This window comes from Falco cherrug, chromosome 16 (genome assembly GCF_023634085.1).
Source record: "Falco cherrug isolate bFalChe1 chromosome 16, bFalChe1.pri, whole genome shotgun sequence".
NCBI lineage: Eukaryota > Metazoa > Chordata > Aves > Falconiformes > Falconidae > Falco > Falco cherrug.
This window is the reverse complement of record NC_073712.1, coordinates 8,065,940-8,092,400: the sequence shown is the minus strand read 5'-3', so window position 1 is coordinate 8,092,400 and position 26,461 is coordinate 8,065,940. Positions and strand designations below refer to the sequence as shown.

The following is a 26,461-nucleotide window of genomic DNA, read 5'->3' as shown; positions in this document are numbered from 1 at the left end:
ATACATCAAACTGGGCGTGAAACCATGGGAGAGAAGAGCCAGCAGGCTTCCATCTGTCCTGAAAAGCTTCTCTTGGGTTGAGACTTGAAAAGACTAGAACTGCTCTAAGGAGTGTTTAAAACGAGCTGATTGCAGCTTCGAAATATGCACCCAGGAAAATGGCACCACGTGGACAGGGTGGTTTTGGGCAGCAGAACATCACACGGAACATGGGACCAGGGCTTACAGCAAAAGAGTGATGCAGCCCTTAGACAGGGCAGACCCACAGCTCTTGGGTGATGCTAGCGAGAGCTGTGGCTTCTCTGCCCTTCAGAAACACAGACTGACTCGCTCCCTCAAAGGTGTGTTCCAGCACGGCCAGGCTGAGCCCACGGGGGGCCGGGCAGGGCAGCGAGCTCCCGGGCCTTACAGAGCTGCGTCCAGAGCGGGCACGTTCCCAGCGAAGGCCCCTGAAGGAGATCCCTGAGCCTCCGCTCCCGGGATGGCAGAGCCTTTCAGGCTGCAGCTCAAGGTGGCCATAAATTGCCCATTTGTCAGTGGCCTTACTATTTTGAGAGCTGATTGCAATGTTTGCTTTGGGTAACCAAGGAACCTGAAATGCTGTGATTTATCCTCCCGTGGCGTTATCTGCCGTGGACCCTTGGCTGCATGCTCGTTAGGCTGGTGGTAACGGGGCTGCCCTGAAGAACCTTCCTGCCCTAATGACTGCAGAGCACGGCATGAGGCCGTGCCAGTGCCAGGCAGGCAAAGGGGGACAGGATTTCCTCCACAAATTAAACTTCCACAAGATAAGGAAATCAAACACTTGCTGGTGTGTAGCAAACAGCTCTGTAAAGGGGCAGTGCTTGGCAGTGGGTCTGTCTGCTCCAGGTGCAGCTCTTCCCCCTGCTCTGACCCACAGCTGAGCACCAAGTTTTAGGGATGAGGACCTGCTGGAGAGATGCAGCAGCCATCCCTCCTGGAGGTGGCACACGCTCGCTCGTAGCTGGGGCTGGGGTGATGCAAGACCCACACTGCCTGGACTCCATCCTGCTACCTGATAATGGTGGGGTTATCTACCTGTCAATCTCTCTACATATATCTGTGTCCAACCCAGATCTTAGCTCAGGTGCCCTCCCTGTTCCCTGCTCATGGGTCCCACTCTTGCTAGCTCGTGGGCTCCCTCCACTCCATCCCTGCACGGAAACCTTGAGTGAGCATGATTTGCGTTTCCCGTCTGCAGAATGAGCAAAGCCCAGCACAGCAGTTTCATCCCCCCTCCCGCCTCATGCTTTTGAAGCAGAGCGGAAACCGTGAGGAGCTGAGGACATGGAAACGCTAATGCTTTATCTTACCGTCCTTCCAGACGTGCATTTTCCATATTTCTTCTTCAGCAAAAAATGTAATGGTTGTGCCATCCAATCTCCCATAAATACAGCCATCCCATCACCTCGCAGCTCCTTCTGGGGCTCTGAGGTGCTGTAAAGCTGCACTAAATAGGTACTAAATCTTATTCTCAGGCCAATAACAAATGTTACGTTATTATTTAGCCAGCAACACGCTCTGTTTAAATTATCTTCCATGGTAGAGTAAGTGTCCTGCGACTCCTCCGGCACTAACCTATCTCACAGGCAAACTCCAGATACATTGTTAGGAGTCTCCAAAACTGTGTATTGGAGCAAGTGTTTAAGAACAATTTATTTCCCCCAAAATCAGGGCAGTGAGCTTGGCAATAAGTGTCATTAGGAAAGCTGAGTTTTTCCACTACAATGAGAGATCTCTGTGTGTTTTGCTGCAAATAGACAGTAAAGAAAAATATATCCTTTTTTTTCCCTAAGGAACCAAGTAACATCTCTGAGTTAACTGGAGAACAAAAGAGGCCTTGATTTCTGCCATCTATCATGGAAAGGGCTGGATCCAAATATACGTAAATTAAAAATAAAAAGGTATAAACAACGCTTCCTTCCTAAAGAGCCTCCCTGGTAAACCTGGACCCTGGAAGCCTCCTGAGCCCGGCTGCTCCAGCTCATCTTCCTGTTTGTGGAGGCTGGTCCGGCACGGAGACCAGCTCCCAGGGAGGCTCCGGGCACTTTGTGCCCTCTCAGCACCAGTCCCCTGGAAAACTTTGTTTTCAGTAGTATCATCTGATCAAATAAAGACCAAAAGCCTTTCTCTTCCTCCCTGGCAACTTTGTTTGTGACAGTCTTTCATTTTCTGCCTGGGTAAGCTGGTGCTGCCTGGCTGTGAGGTGGGCACTGAGCCTCGTGCCTTCTCCGCTCCGGCCACGCCACGTGTTGTGTTGCAGAGCAGAACGGGGTTGCCCAGCCCAGCCCAGGCGGGAGGGAGCGGCAAGCGGGCACTGCTGCTGCGGGGGCTGGGGGGCACGGCGAGGGCTGGGGGACGGGGGAGCGCCAGCCCTGCAGACACCCCGTGCAGCGGGACCGCCGTGCCGACAGCTCCTTGCCCCTTCAACAAGGGCCTGTGGGGTTTCGTTTGCTCGTTTTCATGGGAATTACTGTTCCTGCGGGGAAAGCCTCTGCTTCCACCTCCGAGAGGATTACTGCCGCCACAGGACCAAATCCCTCTGTTCGTTACACCCATGTAAATCTAGAGTAAATCCTTTTAAGCCATTGGGGCCACTCTGGGCTTACCCAGACATAAATGGCCATACTATAAATAAGACCTTGGTTTGATCAGAAAACTAAAGGCAGGAAAAAAGCACTTAAAAGATATCCAGGGGAAATACAAGCTCCCCCCTCCGCAAGCAGTTATGCTGACAATGATGAATTTGTCCATGAATGCCAGTCAGAGGGTGAGTCATGTTTCATAAATAAATTACACAAAGATGTTCCCCATCCTGGAGTACTCGCTCACCCACAGCAGGAGGTTTCTACAAAACACAACAGGTGAGGAGCCAGACGCAGGGGAAGGAGAAGGATGGAGCAAGGCACACCACAGCACCCACAGCCTTCATCCGTGTGGCACCCAAAGTCCTGCGGGGTCCTGACCCAGGAATCCCCAGTTCTGGAGGTGGGTGACACCCCGCCGGCTCCCTGCAGCTGCGTTCCTGGGGAATGGCCAGGGCAAGGAAGGGGATGGAGAGAGCCAAGAAAGGGGTAATGGACTTGGTTAACTCCCCCAGACACTCATTGCTCCCCCCTGGGGACTTCAGCAGCATCCAGATCCACAAACTGTGTGGCTCACAGGAGGCAGAACACGGCACAAGCACCCCAGGAATTTTTGTGCCTGCTCGGAGGGAGCCCGAGCTCTGCACGCTTCTCACGCTGCTACTACTGTACCTATAGTTTGAGTAGCCATTAAGCCCCACTGCCTGACATGGGCAGAAGCCAGGCATTATCAGCTTTATTACTAGTAATAATAAAAACAACATTCTGCATATTATGAGCATCTTTCATCCTCACAAACTGCAGCGCAATCATTTTGCTCTGCAGCCTCCCAGGATGAAGGCGACTGTCCCGGTCCAGCCCACGGCATCGCTGGGCGCAGGCAGGGGCGGAAGGGGGGGTGAGCTCTGGTCAAGTACGCAAAGAGTTTGGAGAGGCTGAAAATAATTGTCTGACTTGAAAGGTAGCCAGGGCAAAGGAGCCAGCAGTGCAATTCAGAACGTGTTAATGGGCTTTTAAATGACAACAAATGGCCATGCCTTCAGTTTGGTGTTGGATCGAAGAGGCTGCATCTTCAATCATTTGTCTAAATTTTGGATTTTCACTCGGGAAACAGAAAGGCAGGCGTGTATTGTTCAAAAGTGAGCAAATGCTTTGCAGACCTCTGTTTAAGTGCCATGAACACAGCTTGTTTCCGGAGAGCTTTTTAGAGCCCAGCTGCAATCTGTGTACACCTCGGTAACATTCACCTGATCGGGACATTTTGTAGGCTGACGTGCAGGTAAACATTTGAAATGAAGAATAATTCAGTGACCCAATATTAAGCACATATATTTATCGTGGCTGATGTTAGACCCACCCATTTCAGGCAATGTCTGTTCAGCCCTTGTTGGAGACAAACGGATAAGGAGAAACTGCTACACAGGGTTTACACCCCATGGCCTGTACCCCTGCCCTGGGGCTGGTGCGGGCAGGAGCGGCAGTGAGTGCTGCCTGTGCCAGGCGGCTTGTCTCCTCCAGCGGCTGCTCACCGGTGGATAACGGCACCTTCCTCCCTCTCTCTTTTAAGAGAAAGAGGCCGCTGTGAGTCCCAGTCTGCTGCAGTTAAATAATTTCCTGGTGGTCAAAAATAAGAGCTGGGAAGAGAGCTCAGGCCCTTGTCTTTGGCATTTCACCCTGTTCTGCCTCCCCCAGCCTTGCCATACTTAGATGCAAAATTATCAGCAGAAAAGTTTATAAAACATCAAAACAGTTTCTCTCATGTCAGCTGGACAATTTGTATAAATAGTGCCTCTTTAAAGAATCTCCTGCCAGCTCAAACCTTCCTTTCATCTCCCTGTGATTTATTTTATGCTATTTTCATGAGATTTTAAAACAATCTCTAATGAAGAGTGAGGACGGAAAGTTCTGTGCTGTGCAGCAGAGTCAGCGGCAGTGGTGGGTGCGTGGCAGGATCCTGTGTTTGCTGCCACCTGCCAGGTGCCCGGTAACAGCCACGCAGGAAAATTTTTACACAGAAATTGAGAGGTAATTTCCTCTCGTGTTACATGGGAGTTGAACACTCAGAACTGCTGTCTTTTGATGGGTGATGTCTCTATATTGCTGTGCAACAAGTCAGAGAAGCACCTCTAGGAACAAAATATTCCAAAAAGCTGCATTTCCAAAGTGTTGCCAGTTGAAAGAGGAGAAGAAACCACCTGTTTATTCTGCAAAATAAACGGGCTGTCACCATGCCAGGTAGGCTTAGATGAATGGGGATAAATTCTGATTTAGAGGAGACGGGGCAGGGACAGCTGGGCAGCGGGAGGCGGCAGCCTTGCGATGGCACTGTCCGTGGGGAAACGCTCCTTTGCTTTGCTAAATCGCCGCTGCTGCGCAAGGGAGCGGGGGGGCTGGCTCAGTGCTCTGCCATGGCTGTGCGGGGTCCCGGGGTGGCCACGACCATCAGGATATTTTGCCCCAGTCGCAGTTTTCCTCCCCTTGTGCCAGGTTTGTTGGGGTGCGCCGGGTGCTGGTGGAGCTGCTCTCCTGCAAACCTGCCCCGCACACACAACAAGGCGAAGCTCATGCCACAGCGGTGAACACCTCGATGCCGGTGTTACCCGGGCTCTGCCAGGCTCCAGAGAGGTGCCAGCTGAGGAAGCAGGGAGCCCTGCAGGTTTGAGAGGACAGGGTGACCACCCTCAGCCTTTCCAGCAGCGCAGGACCAGCACTGCACGCACCCTGCCTCGCCAAACCCAGCCCAAACACAGCAGCTCCACAGCTGGGGCTGGGGTGTCTAACCCCAGGGTGGGTGTGCTGCAGGAGCGGCAGGTCCCATGACACGTCCTCAGCTGCTGGGACAATGGAACAGGGAGCAAAGGCAGCACTGTGCTTTCTGCCCAGGTTCTCTGGCATGATGTGACACAGTGGGACAAGGACCAGCCCACTGCTGTGTGACGTGTCGCAGCGCCAAAAGTCATCTGGTGTCCAATGGGGAAGAGAGAGGAGGGCCAAGACTGTGGAGGACTTCTGGCTACTGCACAAATGGAGGTCAGCTGTTTGCAGCAGCCCCCGAGTCCTTTTGGCCCATAACGCATGGGTCAGCAGGGAAAGCACGGCATGCTTCAGCTCAGTCACAGCCCTGGGTACTTCGAGAGAAAGGAACAGCCTCGGGCAGGGAGAGCCGGATGACCGGGTAATCGCTGCTCCCACGGGCTGGGAAAGGTCATTGCCGTGCGTGTGAACGGGTTTGGCATCAAATGGGGTCCTGTGCTGGTTGCTCTGCCCCAACTGTGGCTTCACCCACTCCATCGCCACACCTGAAGAAAACCACAAAAAACTCCAATTCTAATGCAATTAATTTTGAAACACACAAAAATAGCATTCATCCAAGCCCCTGTCCGTGTTCCTGCCCTGTTTGTATTTGGAGTTCCAGGGGCTGACAAGCGGGAGCCGTTTCAGAGCTGCAGCTGCTGCGTTCCTGCTGTCTGGCGGGCAAACCCACCGAGCCATACTGGTCTGACAGCCCCGTCTCCCTCCCACACAAGCACTGCACTCCCTAAGGAGCTGAGCAAGAAGAGCAAACAGATACACTCACTCCCAGGTTTCGGGAGGTTTCAAATCCAAAGCCACATAATCCAGACGAGCAAAACCACAGAGGGAGCAGAAGTATTGCACCGGTTCTTGCTGTTTTCTGAGTCAGGTTCCACTTGTGGAGCAGCATCTCCCACCACCCAGCGCAGGGCAGGGAAAGCGGCCGGCCGTGCCCGTGGAGAGGCAGCGGCCGCGGTGAGCACTGTCCCGGGACAGGGATGCCATCCCATACATGGAGACAGCTGCTTCGGGGAAGCTTTACCAGCCCCCTGGACTTAAAAGGAGCGAAGCTTTTCCTGTGGTGGCTGAGGGGCAGGAGCTGGCAGCCTGCTCCAGAGAGGTGCAGACCCACTCAGGAGGAAAACGGCTCCCTGCTTGCCCAGTAAGAGGGTTTGGGGCCATGGTTCCTGCGATGGGCACGTTGTCAGCATGAGCTCGTCCCCACTGCAGTGCCCTGTGAAGCCCTGGGAGTGATGCCGGTTGCTCCACTCCCACTTGCAGTACCAAAGCTGTCTCTGCAGGAGATGCCCAGGTCACCATGCATGCTCCTTGAGAAATCAGGCAAAGCCACAGATTGCTGCCTCCCAGGAATTAAAATACCGAGGGAACACCAGTGATGCAGTTTACCCCAGTGCTGCCATGGTCCTCAAGGCATTAACACTGTGTATTACTACGCTGATCTCTCCTGCTCTGTGAGTGTGGGCTATGGCCGCCCTGGAGGGCTGCGGTCACGCGTGCCGTGGGCTGTACGTGCCGGCAGCACTGGGGTGCAGAGCAGCGATGCAGAGGGCCAGGGGCCGGCGGGAGCAGACGCCAGTGGGTTCCCACGCTGCTGCATCGACAGGCAGCCACCGGCTGCTGCAGGCACTGGTGCATCTTGCAGCACCATCTGCCAGCTCCGGCCACCGTTGGGCTGATCGAGGCTGGCGCTTTATACACTCTCCAGCTTTATTGCTCTGCTTTAAATAATATTCAGGACCAGGCAAGACTGAGGCTATGCACTGCTGTTGCACTGAAGAGCAGGCAGCAGCAGATACACGTCTGCACCTTTTCTGGCTGTTCAAAACACTGCGGGGGTTGAGTCACCAGGAGAAAGTCTCTGATTTCCAGCACAGTTCAAGTTCAGAGAATGGGATGTGGAAGCGAGAAAGAGCTTTCCAGATCTGATTCTCCTCTGACAATTTGTTTTTGACAGTGGTTGATATCATCTTTGGAACAAAATCTGGATTCTAAGGACAGCGAACTTTGTCTTCCAGCAAAGCTGTATGTGTACCAGTTTTCCCATCTGTAAGAAAGGCTGACAGCAGTGTTCTATCACCATCCCTCCACATCCAAGGGGGGCAGATGGAACAAAGCCCAAATGGGAAGTTTCAGAAGGAAACCAAAAGGACTGTGCTCCTGTCCAGCCCTTCCCAGCTCGTGGAACGCTCTGTCAGGACCAGACTGACCCTCTTCCCATGATGGGGAACCTGAGGCACAGAGCAGTGACACGACATCAGTCACCAGCGCCAGGCTCCAGACGCTCATTCTGGCTCGTCATTCACTGGGCCACAATCTGTCTCTGTTAAACCAGATGTGACCCTTCCTCACATTCACATCCTCCCTGCTTTGCTCTCGCTTCCTTTCAAGGCAGGGAAGAGCCAGGACAGCACTTGCCACTCACCACCTCTTGCTTTATAAGCTACTGCTGCTTTTTATTTTCCTTTAAGGTAAATATTAAATTTTACAGTCCCAGGAAAAAAAACCTCCTCCACAGCTCCTGGCACAAGAGCAGAAGCTGCTGGAAAGTAAGGGAAGAGGAATGAGAGCGCGGTGCGTTGATGCCTCAAAGTGCGGAGGCCAGGCTGCAGCAGGGGCACACCGGGACCATGCGGGAGCAGGTCTTGGGGGACAGCCCAGGTCTTGGGGGACAGCCGGGAGCCCCGAGCCCGAGCAGGGTGCGTGGGCAGGGCAGCCTGCTCTCCCTGCAAGTGTTTTACAGCCCCACCAGAACAAAGGCGGCTGTCGCTGTTGTTGACTCACTTGATAAGATCATTGTTGTGGGACTTTTTTTTTTCTTCTGCCTCTGCGTGTCACTTTCAGAAATATTTTTTTTTTTTACTAGAAAATCTGCTCTCCTCCCCTCCACCCCCAATTCGAAAAGGGAATCTGTGCTCAAAGCCGCAGCTGAGATTGCAGATAGACCTTCCCTTCCTGATCCTTATCTCACCAGGATGTAGGAGGATCCTTGGGGAATAGCTGGAAGCCTTTCACTGGAGCCATCCAAGAAGTGAGCAAGCTGACTACAGCCTTTGGATGGCAAATCCATCAAGTGCTTGGGGACTACGATCTGAAACACTGTTTAACCCCATCAGACTACCACATCCCTGGGCTCTGCCCAGCCCAACCTGCTCCCGGCACGGGCTCCTTCCCGAGCCGCCTGCTCCGCAGAGCTCTGCGGGCACCACTGCGTCAGCTAAATAATATGATCTAAAAATACACCTTTGAATCCTAATCTAAACCAAAGCCTTAAATTGCTGGCTTGCAAACTTACTCCAGCTGCAACCTGCTCGCAGGCGGGCGGTTTTGTGTGGCAGCAGATCTGTGGCTGAGTTTCTCTAGGGCTGTGAGTGCTCTGGGGGTGCCCCAGCTCCCAGAGCCCAGCCCGCAGCCTGGGGAGCAGGAGCGGGGACAGCAGAGCCCGCTGGATGTAAGCAGCAGGATTGGGAGTAAAAGGTGGTGGGGAACAAAGAGGGGTCTGGTGGTTCCCACCACCTGGGGCTGGGTCACACCAGCACTTCTGGATGCAGCTCTGAACTACAGCAGGGAGGGAGCTCTCAACAGGGAACCAGCAGCAGGGAAGGACAGAGCTGCCCTGGGTGACTGGAGAGGGCTGGGGGTCAGCAGGTCATGAAGTTCTCAGTGCCAGCCATGAACCCAGGGACTGAGGAAGACTGCATCATCCACCTCAGCACCATCCTCCCACTTGTCCAGAGCAGGCTACTGAGATGTCCGACAGCCTCTCTGCCGTTGCTCGATGGCTGATGCCCTCCTGAAACCAGGGAGGAATAGAAAAATAAAACCTGGATCCCTGCACAGCCCAGTTTGATCCTTCTTACCTACAGTCCCTCCTGCTGCCAGCTTTATTGGCATGCACCAGGTGGCCTGCTTCAAATCACAACTGTTTTTATGAAAAAACATTAACGTATGTGGCAGCAAAGGCATTCAAATACACCAACCACACCGCCACAACTAGCAAAAGGATTATATATTATGGCAGCACACATTTATATGTATACACTTGCGCGCACACAGAGAGCGTAGCCGCCAGCAGCGGTAAGCGGAGGGCTGTTAGCAGCGATGTTCGGGGCTCTGCTGCCTGAGCTCAGCCATATGTTTCCCTAAGCCTCTTGGCAGGAGCACAACCCGTGCTTACGGGAGAGCGGTTTGGTAGAGGGGCAAAGGAGGGAGCCCTTCAGCTGGGGGCTGGGTGCCTGCAAATAAGCGGTGGGAAGGGGAGAGCAGAGCTGGTTTCCACACCAAAACGCTCCCTGATCACACACACTGGCCCCATTTGGCTCCTCGGTGCAGGGAGTGTTTAATCACTTTGCAAGCCATAAAAACATCCAGCCCAGTGTTTCCTGACGCTGGGGCTGAAGGAGGGCAGTGGGAGAAGAGCCGAGCACCCAGGGAAGGAGTATGCGGGGCCGCGGGGAGGGATGCAGCACCCCGGGGTGGGGGGAAGCCATGCTCGTGCCTGGCAGAGACAGGGGAAGAGCACAGGCTCATCCTCCTCTGGTGACAGAGGCGTCACAGCAGCCCAGCAACCCAGTTCTTTCATATTTAGGACAGGAAACAGATGCTGCCTGGTGGAGGAAGCATCTGAAGAAAATAAGCGCACCTTGTGCCTTCCCCGGCAGGAACCCGGTGGGAACAGGGGGTGCTGGGTGGAAACACCCCCATTCGGCCCCAGTCAGGGCAGGTGCAGCTCTGCTGGGTTCGATGGCATTGGTCTTGGCTGCATCAGTGGGCACAGCGACCCAAAGGGCTTTTTTGTTTGGATCATTTATTTCTTCATAGAAGCACGGGGAGCCGGGGCAGCGAAGGCTTCAGGTCAGTCACATCCCTGTTGGGAAGGCGATGTCCCCTCCTCTCGCAGTAGTGGCTGCAGCAGCCTCTTGCACAATCTGACCTGAGCGTCACGGGATGAACCGATGAAGCATTTCTCACCTCACCTGGCTCAGTGTGCCACGCACTCCAGGTGTGAAGCAAGACCCCTGTCCCTCTGCTCAGCGGCAGGTTTCCAGTCCCAGGTCACACACCTGCGCAGGCACATGGATGTGGGCTTACTGCAGACAGGGGGGGTTCTGAACACAGCTGCAGTCCACAGCTGCTAAAAAGGAAGACAAAAAGAAACCCAACAGCCTGTGCCCTGGTAGGACCAGCAGCGTTGTGGGCATCCTTTAGACAGACTGCGCTTCCATGGGAAAGCACCTGCCTTCTAAGAAAAAGCTGTGGGAAGATCCAATGCTATTAAACTTCACGGGCTGGCGCAAACAAAACCTTGCACACAGGCTGCTTGTTTTCTTTCCGTTCCAAAGCACCTTTCCACAAGTGGGTGCTGCTGCCCCATTGAACCAGGTCAGAGTATTTTCAGATGGTGAAGCACTCCCCTGCCAGCAGCTGGCCTCTGAGCCCCCCGCCCAGACCCGTGTCCTTTTTGACTGGGTTTTGCTGTGCCGCTCTTTGTGCGGCCAGGAATCTGGCAGCCAGCGGCTCGTTACATCCTATAGCCTCAGCATTTATAGACGTATGTTCTGTGGCGACGTGCCAGAGCATTTCTTTGTAGCTCCATGTAGTGGGTTTGCGTGGCAAGGTTTTGGTAGCAGGGGGGCTGCAGGGGTGGCTTCTGTGAGAAGCTGCTAGAAGCTTCCCCCACATCTGATGGAGCCAAGGCTGGCCAGCTCCGAGGCAGACCTGCTGTTGGCCAAGGCTGAGTCCATCAGTGATGATGGTAGTGCCTCTGGGATAATGGGGGAAAAATCCTCAAACCAGGCAAATGTAGCCAAAGAGAGGGGTGAGACTGCGAGAGCAACAGTCCTGCAGCACGAGCAACGTTCATCTCTCCCCCACACCCAGCTACCACTCTGTTCCAAACCTCTCACACCTTTTGCCTTGGAAATGCAAAGGAGTTTATTGTGGGAGTTATCTGGGGACCTGAACTCGGCATCGCATTGCTCAGAGCTTAATTAGCTGAACAGAGAAATACACACACAACTGTTGCTCCAGAACGCGTGAGCTGAGAAATGTGTCTTGGCGTCTGTGCCATTTCTCCCCATTCTTGTGGCTTCCACACTCTTTCAGTTCTTGTTTCCAGCCCAGACAGACAGACACGCAGGACACAGCTCAGATGGTGCTCACTCCCAGCTCTGCTGTGGGCTCTGCGCTAGAAATAACCGGCTCTGACTTCTAGAGCAGGATGTAAGTCCTCAGAATGAAAGTGTATGTTTCTTTGAACTTCTGTATTTTGAAGGCATAGACAATGGGGTTCATGGCTGAGTTGGCATGAGACAGCAGGATGCTCAGGTACGTCAGGGGCTGCGGGATGGCACAGGATGGGCAGAAATAAAAAATGCAGTTCAGGATGCCCAGAGGCAGCCAAGACACTGCAAACAAGACGAGGATGAAGGCCAGATATTTGGCCATTCTGTATTCCTTCCCACAAACTGTTCCTCCTTCTGGAGGACTTTCTGTGCTCGGCTGAGTTTTATCCACATGACGTAGAAAATCTCAGTGCAGAGGGCACACATGACGAGCAAGGGAAGGAGGATCCAGGTGAAGAAGCTGAAATACACCACATAATCCATTCTCATCACAGCCAAATAGCGGCACTCGATGTAGCTGGAGCTGCCCATGTGCTGGTTCCACCCCAGCATGGGGACCAGCCCCACCAGCACAGACACAAGCCAGCAGATTCCCAGAATCACACAAATCCTTTTCTTCATGAAGATTGCCCTGTACCTGGGTGGGCAGGAAGCGTCAGCCACATTAGATGTGATTCTTCAGAAAAAAGAACTACAATATGCAGGAACGTGGGCTTTTAAGCACTCATTTGTGGTTGGCCTCACTTGCAGTAAGCACAGTTCTGTGCAGTTGGTCCTTAACAGCTTTGGCCATGTTGAAACTAGAGGGGCACTTCCAAATAGTGACTGGGTCCTTTTAAATGAGAACCCACAGATGCAGGGTCAAAACGTTTTCTCAGAAATACCGGTTCATTTTGACCTGCACCAGTATAGAATATGGTTGTGTCTCAGGGGAAAACCTTAAAGACGACCACCTTATTCAGACTTTAAGCATATACACATTTATGAGCAACCCTGCTCTCTTTAGCTTAAGATTTTCAGGCATTGCTGAATTTCCAGGAGTGCCCAGGCAGCTGGTGCTCCATTGCCTGCTCTTTGGGAACCTCTGCCTTTGCGTGAGTTTCTCTGAGACCTGACAATGCCCAGGAAACCTTATGATGCTGCAAGCAAGGGAGAAGGAAAACGTGAGGGAGGAGAGAAACAGGGAAAAGATGAGAAGACAGGACCTTCACTCAGACTCACCTGGTCGGCAGCTTCACTCGCAGGTACCTGTCGACTGCGATGGCCAGGAGAGACAGGATCGAGGCATGAGAAAAGATCATCATCAGGCAGCACATAAACAGGCAGGAGTAGAAATGGATGATGACTCCCAGGCTCACCATGACAGCCAGCGGTATGACAAGGATCCCCATGGCAATGTCAGTGAGTGCTAGGGAAACGAAGTAAAAGAAGGTGGTCTTCTGCAGAGCTGGGTTCAGCTTCACTGCCCAGGTCACCAAGGCATTGCCGACCACTGCAAAGATCCCAGTCACAGACTCCAATGTGATATAGATCACTTCCAGGCTGCCTACAGACATTTTGGACATCTGAGGCTGTTTATGTGCAAAATTAAGAAATACTGCACTGAATTCTCTTTTTCCTCCAACAGCCAGGTCAGAAGCCAGCTCCACCCCGATCTGCCTTAAATTAAGTCCCTCATTCAGAATTTTGCACGCTTTCTGATCTGCATACACAACCCTTTAAAGATGAGCCGAGCAACTTGTCCACAGAAACCCATGTACCAGACATTTTATAAGAAACCTGCAACACCCTTCTTTCTGCCTCCTTGGGGTTTCAGCACATTTAACGGGTGCTTTTGCAGAAAAGCCAACACTATATAATGGCAGCATCATGCTATCAGCAAACCACAAGGGGCTGTTACATGTGGTAATTTTGCTAGTCTAGTTTAGCCCCAAGGGCTCGGTCTCCTCCCCAGCCGGGTGCCTAGCAGGGTGAATTAGCTGATGCACAGCTCTAAGGCATTGTGGCTAGACTGCTCTGTCTCTGAGCTTCTTTAAAACCTGCTCAGCCTATACTATACGCGGTGTAGGAGCAGCATCAAAGAAAACAGGGCCAGGGGACCTCGAGTGGTCCAGTCTGTTCCCCTGCCACAAAAAAAGGGGTGGGGAGGGCAAATCTGAAGACATTCAGCTGGATTTTGGGTAAGCAAAAGGCAAATGGAGGGAGAAACGTTTTCTGTTGACTCCGTGGCACAAGCTGCTGCCCCTAGGGCCCTGGGCAGTACTAAGTTCTCGTTCTCAGGAGCCGCGTTTACAGCGGGCACGGGGCGGCAGAGGAGGGTGGCCCCACTGAAGCCCCTGTAACTCAGCTTTGCAGTAGCTGTCTCTACAGGAGGCATCTGGCTGCAGCTACAAGGGTAGATGGCAGAAGAAGGAAGCTGGTGCTGAAGTCGAGGAGATGCATAGCAAGGGCAGGAAGCAGGGAGCACTCTTGCCCAAGCATGGCTGGCAGCCAGGAGGGCACAGGCTCCCCATGCCTGCTCAGAGCTGCAAAGTGCCAGCTGCCCACTCCATCCCAGGTACTTCCTGGAGAAACAACACATTCACCTTACAAAAGCCCAGCACACATCCCAGCTGTGACCTTCACATGCCTCTCCTGGGATTTATCCTGCACCCACAGACATCCTGTGTCAGATCTGATTAGAAAACCAGCAGAGCCCAGTTCAGCTGCAGACTAGGACTGTCTGTAGATGGTTCACCATCTTCCCAGCAGTAATTCTACCAAAACACCCCCTAGTCAAGAAGCACTTATATCAATTTCATGGTAGCGGAATTGAAGTCTCATAGTTTTCTGGCTCTGTCTCCTCCCAGGGCTGGTTTTACTTCCCCATTCTCAGTTTTGCCAGACAGCTGGGTGGAAGAGATGGTGGATTTGGTGTATGGGAAATCAAACGTTGCCCATGTTTGCTGAAGGCTTCGTTACACTAATACGGCACCATCTACCTAATCGTTTACTTGCTATTTGCTCATTCCCGGAAAGCGTGCATTTCTACGTGCCCGGGAGCCAGGCTACCCTCTGACCTGCAGGCTGACATGAGCTCACACGTTTGCATCCCTTTGCAGTTTCATCTGAAATGGAAGCAGCTCTTTCACTGCAGACCCACACCGAGGAGCAAGGCACCATGCACTGCCGGGCTCACCTGCAGCAAGCGGATCCCAGGTTTTGCACCCTCTCCCTGCTACTTCACGTCCCACACCTCCCCTCAGTTTCTCCACAGACAAAGCATAGGAAAGTATGCCAGTCTTTGAACACGCCTTGGTTGGTCACCTTACTGATTTCTAGCAGAAATGAGGGCTGTCACCACAAACACCACATGCATTACGACTGTTCTTGTGAGACTGAGAAAGGTCCAAGTAAAGAGCATTTTTCAGCCACCTCAGGGGCCTTAACTGAAATGGTATGCTTTGAATTAAATCAAGTATTGGAAATTAACAAAACACCCTTCTAAACCGCCCCGAACTGCTTCATTTCCTATAGTGACTGCAGAGGGATTATTTAGATTGATAAGTGACAGCTTTCACAGTAAATTCTGGTTACACTTCTCCCACTTCTAGAACTGTGGCTCGGAAGAGGAAGCAGCTGAAGTGTTTGCTTATAACACTGCTGGTACAGAGGCTTGTGGAAGCTTTTCCATTTTTTTTCCATCAAAATAGCTTTCCAAAGTACCTCACTGACAGCAGGCTGCTGAAGGGATGCTGTGAGCTTCAGGAGATGTGTCCAGAGAGGGGAGCGTTTCCTCGATGTTAAGGTATTTGTAGCTCTGTGGAAAGGCAACAGCTGATTTGCTGCCCGAGTGCTGAGGATTTGAATTCCTGGAAGAGGTTTGCAGACTGGAGAGTCACTGGAACTGAGCACCAGACGTTGAGGACAAATCCCACGCAGAGTCATCAATGCCCATGCCCCCTTCTGCAGTTCAAGCCAGGGTGGGAGCATCTCCAGCAACTCGCCATGCCAAACGACAGCCTGGTGCTGAGCAGCCTGGATTGGGTTTACATCAGTACCGAGTGCCTGGTTGCTTTGTTTGCCACCTTGGGTAACATCCTGGTCATCTGGGTGGTGAAGCTGAACTCGACATTTCAGAACACAACTCTGTACTTCGTTGTTTCCCTGGCGCTGGCTGACATCGCAGTAGGGGTCCTTGTCATGCCCCTGGCCATCGTGGTGAGTCTGGGCATCAGCATCCACTTCTACAACTGCCTATTTATGTGCTGCCTGATGGTGGTTTTCACCAATGCCTCCATCCTCTCCCTCCTGGCCATTGCAATCGACAGGTACCTGCGAGTGAAGCTGCCAACCAGGTGAGCACCGGACTGCCGTGGGCCCCTCCACCCACCCCCTCCTCCCAGCTTTCCCACACCCAGCCTCTGCCCCACAGGTGCCACCTCTTCCCTCCTACTTCACCTGGCCCTTTTCTGAGAAATAGTTACTCTCAATGCACACTTGCACATGGAGACAATAACCTGTGCCTAAAAGCCCACCCAAGCTGAGCTCTCTAGAGCAGGGACCACCCCCTGCAGCTGACAGTGCCACGCAGACAGACCCCGGGGCTGTTCGTGCACAGCTGGCACCTTGCTGTTATTGCCGGTCAGAATTTGGCCACAGCATGAGCGTGTGGTCAAACAGTTCGGTTCTCCAGCTGTTCTGTTAATTGCACAGGATACTGAGAGTACTACAAATTTCTTTGGGTTTCTGAGGCTAGTCTTAAATAAAATTCCTTTTAGTGTTTGCTGAAAATACAAAAGTAGTAACAGACTTACTAAGGGCTAACCTAAGAAGTCATTCACTTTCTATATTTGAATGGAAAAGTATGTAAGCTAGAAATGCAAAGCATAACCTCATACTAACAGGGAAAGGACCTATGAAACTGAAGAATGAAAGAAGAGTTTGGTCCTACAAATGGCATAAGCCAAATGTAAAGAGTGAGGTACACCCACGGAGGCAAAGAAATACAATAGGACTGCTAATGGTAGGAAAGCAATATGTAGGCAAGAGGGGCACTAAGATCATAATGAAACAAGAAATAGCCAAAACCATCAAATTATAAAGGTTTGCAAAAAGCAAAAACCATCAAAAAAAAAGTTGTTAAGCATATTTCTTCTTATGGGTGCTGCAAAGCTACTGTTACAAATGAAGAGTTCGGGCTTGTCTCAAGATTCCATTTCCCTCCCACAAAAAGAGTTAATGCTCCATTTTGTGACAATGAACCTACAGTATTTGAACATGCGAGTTCTTGAAACCATCCTGAAGTATTTTAAACACTTCTGTTTAACACAACCTGGCTTTTCTTCCCCAACAGATATAAACTAATCACCACAGAGAGAAGAGTTTGGTGGGCACTGGGTTTGTGCTGGTCTCTGTCCCTGCTGGTAGGGTTAGTTCCCATGTTTGGATGGAACAAGGCAGAACCAAGAAGCTCTGACTTTCTCGTGTGTCGATTTACCTCTGTGATGAGGATGGATTACATGGTATATTTTGGCTTCTTCACATGGACCCTTGTCCCTCTGCTCATCATGTGTGCTCTGTATGTTGAGATCTTTTACATCATCCGGACAAAGCTAAGTCAAGGTACAACCAGTGTGAGAGGAGCAGGAGGTTTTTACAGACAGGAGTTCAAGACAGCCAAATCTCTAGCACTTGTTCTCTTCCTGTTTGCAATATCCTGGTTGCCTCTGTGCATTATAAACTGCATTTCCTATTTTTACCCTGAGTCTCAGATCCCCCCGTATTTCATGTACTTGGGAATCCTGTTATCCCATGCCAATTCTGCCATGAACCCCATTGTCTATGCTTGCAAGATAAAGAAGTTCAAAACCACATACCTTTTAATTTTAAGGACCTATATCCTGTGCAAAAACCCAGGCCCATTTGTTACAAACAACAGACCAACAGTCACAAATAAAGAGCGAGCGTTGACCTGCCAGTGAATACCAGACCACTGATAAACTGCTTGGTTAAGAAGCTCATGGGAAAAATGCGTGTTCTGTTTAATCTACTCCCACTCTCACACAAAGTGTTTTATGATAAGGGCAAGCTCCTCTCACTCAATCTGATGCACATTTGACATTAAACCCCAAAGGATCATTTATGATCTCCTGCCTTGTTGTACCCCAGAGAATTCTGCTTAGTTGTTGCTGTACCAAGCCCAGCTCTTTCAGGCAGGTGTTTTCATCTAACAGGACCTTCCAGTTCCAATTTGTTGGCTTGAGCGTTATTTGGTAGGCCAGCAACCCAAAGCACTATTTAAGGCGGCAGACTCTTTGCTCCCAGTTCCTCAGCAGGGATCCGTGACCAGCTGGTAAAAAAGTGTTGGCTCATTTCTAGTTTTAACTCAAAGCTAAGAATTCTTTTCATTATAACTTTGATTTCTCTTTTTGCCCATATAGGCCCTTTGCTCACACACAGCCAGGCTTGCCCCGACTTTTTTTTGGTCCAGTAGTACCAGTCCAATAAAATTAGAGCAGCAACACCACCACCTGCAGCTGACCCGCCTTGTGAAATTACCCCCACCTGCTCCTGCTGGCCCCACCGCTGTCCATGTCAGCTGGAAGGCCAGAAGCTGTGCTGACTTTGGTAAGTCTCCTCTTCTTTGGAGGGGATCCTGTCAGAGGGAGACTTTCACTGCTTTTAAGTCAGGACAGTGCTCACCCCAGAAGCCTGCAAAACAGACCTTGGACACAGAGCACCAGGCAAGAGCTGAACACACTGAAGCTATTCATTAGTGAGCTATGTTGGGGACAGGGCAGCATGCCAGGAAGAGATGACTGTCAAAAAGTCAATTAATGATATCTTTAAGTTCTTCCCTCCTCCCTCAGCTACCTGACAAGGATAGAATCAACTATCCCAAAACAACCAAGGATGCATTTCCCCGATTTGTTACTAAAACACATCCATTGCGGGGATTCTTCGTGCACAGTATATTCCCATGCTTAATTCTCCCTACAATCACAAACTGTTCTCATAACACCTGATATAAATGTAATTTGCTCAAGTCTTCTCTGTAAACCTGAGGAACAATTACTCTTTTGGTAGCAACCTGTTACAGATCTGAAGACTACTCTAAAGGTGTATGTAGGTATGTGTCTATATATGCTTTTGTATTAAATAGTTTCAAAATACAGAAAAGATACTTAAGAGAAATTCTGTGTGGGGTTGGTTTTTTTGGTTTTGTGCATATTTTTTTTGTTTTTGTTTTGTTCTGTTGTTTTTTTGGGTTTTTTTAGTAAGGATTGGTTGGGTCCACTGAAAAATAAGATAGATGTGTTCTTTGTTGTTGGTAATACAGCAGCTCACAATCCAGGCATGTCCTCACTGACTATTCTTACATCCTTTGTCTTCTCTGTCAGTTTAGACTAAATTTGAGTCTGGTCAACCTGTGCTGCAGCCAGTCTTGTCACATTTTCATGAATAATATAAATATTAGATGGATTTTATATTAATTCAGCCTGCTTGTCTCCTATGGCAATCAAAAAAGCAGCCTGCGTGAAATCTCCACACTGTTTTAAATTGATGTCCTGACTAGGACAGGACAGAAATTGCAGTAAATATTACACCACAGCTCACACAGCCTGTTTTTAGGCAACACAGGTCAAACTGAAAATAAGCCATTAAAGGTCAGGCTCTTTTTTCCCTATCTTTAAATAATAAAAGTGGTCTAGAAGAAGCAGAAAAGGGAGTGCATCATTCTGTTATTTATCTCAGAAAGTGTTGGCATCTGCTCCTTTAGCTGAGATCAGACATCTCAATTTATTATCTGATGTAACCCTCGTCACAGGCCAAAGCTCTGCCCTGTTACACAGTTCAACTCTATAAATAAACAGGCCAGCAAAGGAAGTCACTGCATAAGTACCTCAGAATTTTGCTGCATAATCTGTCATTATGAGTTGATAGGACTGATTGCTTTCAGCAGAAAAAACAGGTCTCACCTAAAGAGCAGAAAATTACTCGTTAGAATGATGCACAGCAAACTTTGCCTATGTAATTCTGAGAAACTGAGAGAAGAGGGAGCAACAGCACACCAAATTCCCAGCAGGCTGCCAGACAAGCTCCAAGAGAACAAGGCATAAGGATACGGAGGAAGAACAGAAACAGAGAGAACGGAGTAGGGGAAGCCGCTCTGCCTTCTGAAAGCAAGCTGCAAAGGAGAGCAGTCTCAGCGAGCTGACTGACCCTGCTCAGCCCCCCAAGAGGGAACTCCAGGCAACGGCTCCCTTCTTAGTGACGAAGCAGGACGCTCACCACAGTGGGACCCAGCCTCTCTCCGTAAGGCACCCAGAGGAGGTGTCCCACTGCAGGAGAGGGCTCATCAGCTGGCTTCTGCCCGTGGCGGTGCCAACTGGAAGAAGTTCACAGGTCTAGGTCCCTGGCTCCCACTCCCAGCAGTTACTCTGGAAATGGTTGTGGCATTCAGCTCCAGAGACAGATCAAACAGGCTGAATGATGCTTAAACTAGATGTGAAGATGGGTGAAGGTATGTACCAACAGTCCACGTGTATACAAAGTATCACTCAGGGAGAGCAATCGATTTAGCTCTCCTGTGAGAGCTGACTCATTGCTGGCTGAGGGAAATGCACCCTGACAATCACGTCAGCATCACCGCTGTAGCTCTAATAATTCATCCTTTTAACACTGCAACCAGATGTCAATTGCAAAATGCCAGGAAATATCATAAGGCACTACCGTCCATGCATCCTCCAAAGCGTCATTTAACCCGTGAGCCATTTCCACCCACCCTCCTAGGGCTGGACAATTTGTACCGGACTTGCCCACACCTAGGCAAATCCCTTGCGAATTCCTGCTGTGAAAGCTTGTCTTTAGGTAGACCACGAGTACAAACACCTCTAGCAGAAACTTACTGAAGTAGTGAAAATAGGAGAGCCAGAACAGTGAAACAAAGAGCACACAACCCCTCCTCTATTCAGATTAGAAGATGCAATTGTCCCAAATTCTGCTAGCTGTCTATATAACACAGTTGGCTGGTGGCTACCATTAAAAGCTGTGTACAACTATACAGAGCTCTTGGCACAGGAAAGGGAGAGACAGACAGATGCTCTGGGATGAGGGGACTCACTAGCAGCCACACAACAAATAGGGGGATGTCTGTCACCCTCCTTCTGCAAGGGCTGTTTACACACTCTGCTCTCTAGGTAGGCACACAAAATCGCCGCACTGTAGTCTGCAGTGTTTCACAGAGTACATGAAATGGTCATGTTCAGTCTCAGTACAACTCAGAGTGAGGAAACACCTACGTGAAAAACACAGTAGCTGGGCTGGGGGTAGCCTGTGGTATGTCACCTTTTCTTGAATTTCTAACATAAGATCTAACAGCATCTTACACAGGAAGGTAGTGTTCTTGTTGGTATGGTGGAATAACCTCTGTACAAGCCAAGTAAATTTTCAGATCTCCTTATTTCTCAACTGCTGTCAGGCAGCAGAGTAACACTTATATTAAACAAAACCAAAAAAAACCCCCAAACACAAAAATGTGCACCAACCACAATTATCCCTTGTAAACCTCTCAGCAGCTAGCTGCACATTTTGAGGAGTAATGCGGTATTTTCGCTATTAAGTAGTACTTGAAGAAACTGCCACGACTTGAGATGAGAATAGATAACAGGAAAACAAAGACCGCAAGTTCTACCCCTGACCCCGTAAAACTGTCGGGCCACAATGCCTCTTCAGGCAGACTCTGGAATGTAACAGTGTTTGTACATCTGCTTTTCGGTGGTCGCCCGAACTTCTACCAACTTCTGCAGTCACAAAGGCAGGACAACCCAAGAGAGCTGGCAGAGGTGGAGCCACTGCTCTGCTAACTGCTCGTTGGAAAGACACCGAAGGCACCACAGCCGAGCTGAGCGGCAGCCAGCTGCCCATCTGCGGCTTCGTGCTGCCATCAGGCGGTACGACCCGAGGCAATGGTCCTGCCAAAGAGGTTCCTCTAGAGGGGTGTTCGCAACAGCAGGCACGCGAACATCTGCATTTGCAGAAAAGAGAAATACCTGCAAGAATCTGACATGCTCTGGTGACCAGAAACAAGGAGGCTGCCGACGCCCTGAAGGCTGAGGCGGCAGGGAACTCCGCTCGGATTCAGCCTTGCAGGAGAAGTGCTGAACAACAGATGGAGATCACTATACTTACCCAGGCAACAAACCTTCCACCCCTGGGCACAGAATGTGCAGAGAAGCTTCTCTGTGGCTGCTAAGACGGAGTCATTCGTGGTAATTTATTCCCCAGTTTATGAAAAAGGGATGATTTCTCACTCTTTACAATATATTTAGAATGCTACAGGTAATAACACGTAAATGAGCATTTCCCAAAATGTTCACTGTCACACTATGACTGTGCATTCTTTTATGCGACCCAATCAGGAAGCAGATGTTTGTATACAAACAGTTCATTATCATAACTTCAATAAGCAGAAAATAACTAATCAGGGCACTTGGCAATCAAAAACCAAGAAAAATGCTATAGTCTGTGACGGAAAAGGGAAATGTTAGGGCAGACAAACAGGTGCAGAGTATCACTTCCATTGTTCAACTCCCTTTGGTAGCTCAAAGCAATAGTAAACACACAAACAGAAACTTTAAAAGTGCAGCAAGATTTCTACAGGAAATATGGTATAAAAAGCCATTTGTCCACAGCCATTGACAAGCAGTTTGGAATAGGAGACATTAGTTTCCCTCTGTAGCTATAGGATCAGTTGATGGTACCTACAGCAGTGCTGGCATTTCTCAGAGCAACACAGGCCTTAATATAACGTCCTGGTAGCATTTGATGTCAGCATCTTCATTTCACTAGAAACTTCATCATCACACAGCCATTGGCATCCCACTCTGCTGGAAGACCAGAGTGGCATAGGCAACCTCATTCTGGGGCTGTGAAAGAAACTGCAAATATTAGAGAGTGTGCAAGCATCGCATCTCAGCATGAATGTCTTGCTTTTAATTTGTCCTCAATGCTACACACCATAAACAGTCACAGTGTGTCCCTGCACATGGGAAATTAGTAAATGCTATGGCGCTGGATCAGACCAGTTTTCAGTCTAGCTCAGGATCCTGGGTCAACTCTGCATCAACTCCAAAGAATCAACATAATGAAGGAAAACTGCAGAAATGCTTGCCCTTTGAAAAGGTTTTCCCCTGACCTGCCTTATTAGTGGTTTAGTTCTGTCCCAGAACCCTTGAAATACATGGGGAGTATGGCATTTGAGCCCTGTGATAACAGAGAAGGAATGTCTTTCCTCCTACTGTCCAGGTACCTCCCTCAGGTAACTCCCTGGACTACTTATAAACACAGGCTGAAGCCTTGGATGCACAAAAGAGAGCACGTTTCCTTAGCCAAAAGAACTGTCGACTAACACTCAAGTCTCACAAACACAAATCTCTTTTCTCCCTATTCAGATTTGTATTTACCATTCTATCAAGAATCTGAAGTCTCTGCCCGAAGTATTAGAAATAGTAGCTGTGACCTTTACCTGGACGTTCCTAGCACATTCCTCAGTCACCGTCTGAGAGGGAACTTGCTCTTGTGAACTTTGGTGGCATCTCTTACACCCTAGGCAGGAGAGGGATACCAGCCTCAGCTGTCTGCACCATGCTTGGAGAGACAGCGCAAGAGAGGCTCAAACGCATGGTGACAGAGCGTGTGGCTTAGACGCAGCTTGTAAAGCCTGTCACAGCCCTTTGCTGCAAAGCGAGCAGCTTGGTAGCCCAAGTCCCTGCACACCTGTTGGAAGTGGCTAGGATGAAAGCAATTGACACATCTGGTGAGAATTCTGTGTGGCCAGTGTTAGGACAAGAAAAAACAACAAAACAACCCACCACAACTCATCAGTGCTGAAGTTAATTCTTCCATGAAAACAGCCCCTGGGATAACTCCTCATTACTGTCAGGAATGATGTGTTGGTCAATACATTAATTATTCAAGGCAGACATCATTTGAGCCTCTTTCAAAGTAACTTCTGTAGAAGTTACTTTGAAACCCTAGTGCTCCAAGATGCAGCTCAAAGAACATGGAAACAGCACCATCAGGTTAAGATGTGCAGCACGAGGTGTTAAACACTTCCCTGCCACTAGCTCTGGATCATCCTGCTGCTGTTATTCCCTCTGCTGTGCCACTTACTTTTTCTGAAGATGTGGGTGATTGCAAAAAACAGAAAAGTCAACACGATGCCAGAGATAAAGGCTAGCGACACGTAGAGTATTTCATGGCTGTTGATAGACAGAAAATAGTGTCAGAATCCCCAGTTTTAACAGGTGTTGAAGAATCAGTGGTGCTCAAATTCAAACTTTATGAACACATCATTTACCCCAAGCCCCACAAGATTAAAAGGTGTGTGTTAAGCATCACTGTGAATTATCTAGTGCAGACTAAGAAATTCTAAGCAGCCTTTTAAAATCCCAAGACAAATGCATTACATTTAACTCCTCCCTTACGGGAGGAGTCCGCAGTCTCAGGGAACCCTGTGTTTGAAGTCAGGAAATAAAGGTGGAACATTTACTTATCAATCCAGCATTTGACTTCTGAAGATTTCAAATCAGCTGCAGAGGTATATACAGTGGTATACCAAGTAACAGTAGTGGGAATGGGTTCTGGTGTAACTGGAAGTGAATAGAAAAAATAATAAATATATATACACATACCAAAAACAACATATATCAACACCTGCTTTTAAAACGTGGTAGTTTCTCCAGTAAAATTACAAGCAGCAAGAGGCATGTGCCTATCCAAGTTAATATTATTGTAAGCATAACTCTTCTCTGTCAGAGGGCTGAAGGTGGAAACACCAGGCAGAAAAATCATAGTTTCTAACATTACTGTCACACAGCAGCCTTCAGGAGCCATGCAGTTCTTCCCCAAATGCATACATCTGCTAAGCTGCCCCCACAGCAGCCCTTTTTGACTCAGGACAGTATCAACTTAGTCAAGAATACTGCACCTAAGAAAACTCCGTAAGGAAAAAAAATACCTGTATTCGCATTTGAGGAACCACTTCCCATTCTCGCTCCAAACACTAACAGTGAGAGAAGCTAAAAGGAAGGGGGTGAGGGGGAAGAAAAAAAAAGGTTGTATTTATGTATATATATGTACACACATACACTAGAGCAAAACAAACCTGTCACCATCTTTCTAACTCATACACTTTATTTAGTTTTTATCCATTTCTCAGACCTCTTACACAAAGCGGCACAAAGCCACAGCAGCAAACCTGGCAACTACTCAGGCGGACTCCTACTTCCCAGTGTCTTGGTCCTACACCTGTATGTGCATGCTCACTATGCTTTGATGAACATGCTATCTTCTTTCAAAAAAATGCAGTATATTTAATAACTAAAAAAGCACCCACAGTATTATTTTTGCAGCAGCTAGAACAGTGAGCTTTATGGACATTATCATCAGAAGCACCTTTGAAAAAAAAAAAAGTGCCTTTATGTTTTGCTTTCTCAAGTTACACTTGATTTTTTTCCACCAAAGCAAGAACTATAACTTTTTTTTCTCAAGTTTGGGGGTGGAATTGTAAAGATAGGGAAAGATTGGTCTACTACATATTTCCTACCCTGGTTTTTCTCACTACACAACTTGCAAACTGCACATTACAACATGAAAGTTTTGCCAACAACTTCAAAGTAAGCATCCTGATCTCTGTTGCTGTCATCTTCTTCTACCACACGTCACTCGCTGCCCAAATTCCAAGAGTCAAACCGTTAAAATGCCCCAGTTTCCTACACGGCATCTGAAAGTGCATCATTTGCAGTAATAAGACAATTAAGCAATACAGCTCTATCTTACCTCCCACCATAGAGCTGCTGCCCACCTGCCGGTGGAAAACTCCTGGAGTGTTAGCACAGCAGTTTACCACTTGCTTTGTGAAAACTCTATCAAACTAGTTAAAGCTCAAGTGTCATTCGACTATGGGGTTACACAAATGTGGAAGTTGAGCAACTTCACTTTTTTTTTAATTAAAAAGAAACAGGAAACTATGAAAGATGTCTGCAATCTCAGAAGAGTTATAAAGTCAGCTTCAGCTTAAGTTACCTTACTTTTAAGTAAGGTTCTTACCCTCTAAAGAACACCTGTTTTGCTTAACTATTGTATTGAAAAGCATAGAAAAGTGCTATTTTACCAACTCCACTAGAAGCATTTCCCTACTGTGGACCCAATCCATACAAAGGAAGCACATAAGCACACCCTTAGTCTGCCTAAGTTTATTTACTAAATAAATCGCTTTCCAACACAGAAAGGATGAGATTTCACATAGGTAGGTGCTTTCCTCAGCTAGGTCATTTGAGATGTAACAAAATCCTTTAGGGAGAAAGTTTTCTCTAAGAAAATGAAAGGGCTTATACTGCATATTATCATAATACACATAAAACAGTTTTCCTCATTACACAAAAAAAGAATCTTTCCGAAAATGTCCACCCTCTAGAATAAGGTTATCCGTTTCATTGTTTTAAACTTAATATTGGTGACTTCACTTGAAGCCAAGTTTTCTGGTAGCTTCTGGTAAGTTTCTTACCAGCTACGTCCTCATTTCCACAGAACAGGAAGGTGCTTTCACCGCTGCTTGAAGCTTTGTTATAAGAAGTGCTCCTTCCAGTACACTTTTAAAATGAGGATATTCATTTAGAGGACCTCCCAGTATTGGACCAGATGAACAAGAGCACTGGCACTCATTTTGATTTTAGAACACATTTACAGCTACAGCCAATATCTACAGGTCATTATCACACAGAATTCTAAACCAAAAACTGACCACTGTACTAGCACCAGATTTTTCACTGCGAAGTTCTGTTATCTCTGGAAGTGCTCATGACCAAACAAGGAACCAAACAGAACAGCACATACTGCGGTTGCAAATAATTGCCCACTACAAACTGGACTGGC

At 49.0% G+C, this 26,461-nt stretch overlaps 3 protein-coding genes across 5 annotated transcripts; 1 reads left to right on the top strand and 2 right to left on the bottom strand.

The window, feature by feature from the left end:
* Positions 1 to 3,316: 3,316 nt before the first annotated feature.
* Positions 3,317 to 15,380, bottom strand: LOC129737466 (adenosine receptor A3-like). The gene is given in 3 exon segments (XM_055727936.1): positions 3,317 to 11,932; positions 11,935 to 12,950; positions 15,248 to 15,380. Coding segments are annotated over 2 exon segments (534 nt in total). The 5' UTR covers positions 12,164 to 12,950; positions 15,248 to 15,380; the 3' UTR covers positions 3,317 to 11,627.
* A 96-nt stretch (positions 15,381 to 15,476) lies between these two features.
* On the top strand, positions 15,477 to 18,718 carry ADORA3 (adenosine A3 receptor). Its single transcript, XM_005447194.3, has 2 exons — positions 15,477 to 15,879; positions 16,878 to 18,718. The coding sequence occupies exons 1-2, from the start codon at positions 15,530 to 15,532 to the stop codon at positions 17,503 to 17,505; spliced, it is 978 nt and encodes a 325-aa protein (XP_005447251.1). The 5' UTR covers positions 15,477 to 15,529; the 3' UTR covers positions 17,506 to 18,718.
* Positions 18,719 to 21,769: 3,051 nt separating this feature from the next.
* LOC106631675 (transmembrane protein C1orf162 homolog) lies at positions 21,770 to 26,396 on the bottom strand. Of its 3 annotated transcripts, none has more exons than XM_055727938.1 (6): positions 25,367 to 26,396; positions 24,546 to 24,606; positions 24,078 to 24,177; positions 23,699 to 23,787; positions 23,052 to 23,131; positions 21,770 to 22,464 (listed from the first exon to the last, which is right to left on the bottom strand). In XM_055727938.1, the coding sequence occupies exons 2-6, from the start codon at positions 24,574 to 24,576 to the stop codon at positions 22,387 to 22,389; spliced, it is 378 nt and encodes a 125-aa protein (XP_055583913.1). In that variant the 5' UTR covers positions 24,577 to 24,606; positions 25,367 to 26,396; the 3' UTR covers positions 21,770 to 22,386. The 3 variants fall into 3 exon arrangements, with proteins under 3 accessions (XP_055583913.1, XP_014142107.1, XP_055583914.1); XM_014286632.3 differs by having other exon boundaries at positions 21,770 to 22,452; XM_055727939.1 differs by having other exon boundaries at positions 26,094 to 26,396.
* Positions 26,397 to 26,461: the final 65 nt, after the last annotated feature.

Coding starts and splice junctions, on each gene's coding strand:
- ADORA3 (XM_005447194.3), top strand. CDS start 15,530: ATGCCAAACGACAGCCTGGTGCTGAGCAGCCTGGATTGGGTTTACATC. Junction 15,880..16,877: donor CGAGTGAAGCTGCCAACCAG/GTGAGCACCGGA, acceptor CTTCCCCAACAG/ATATAAACTAATCACCACAG.
- LOC106631675 (XM_055727938.1), bottom strand. CDS start 24,576: ATGGGAAGTGGTTCCTCAAATGCGAATACAG. Junction 24,178..24,545: donor TTCCTCAAATGCGAATACAG/GTATTTTTTTTC, acceptor ATTCACTTCCAG/TTACACCAGAACCCATTCCC. Junction 22,465..23,051: donor AATGTGCTAGGAACGTCCAG/GTAAAGGTCACA, acceptor TAATATTTGCAG/TTTCTTTCACAGCCCCAGAA.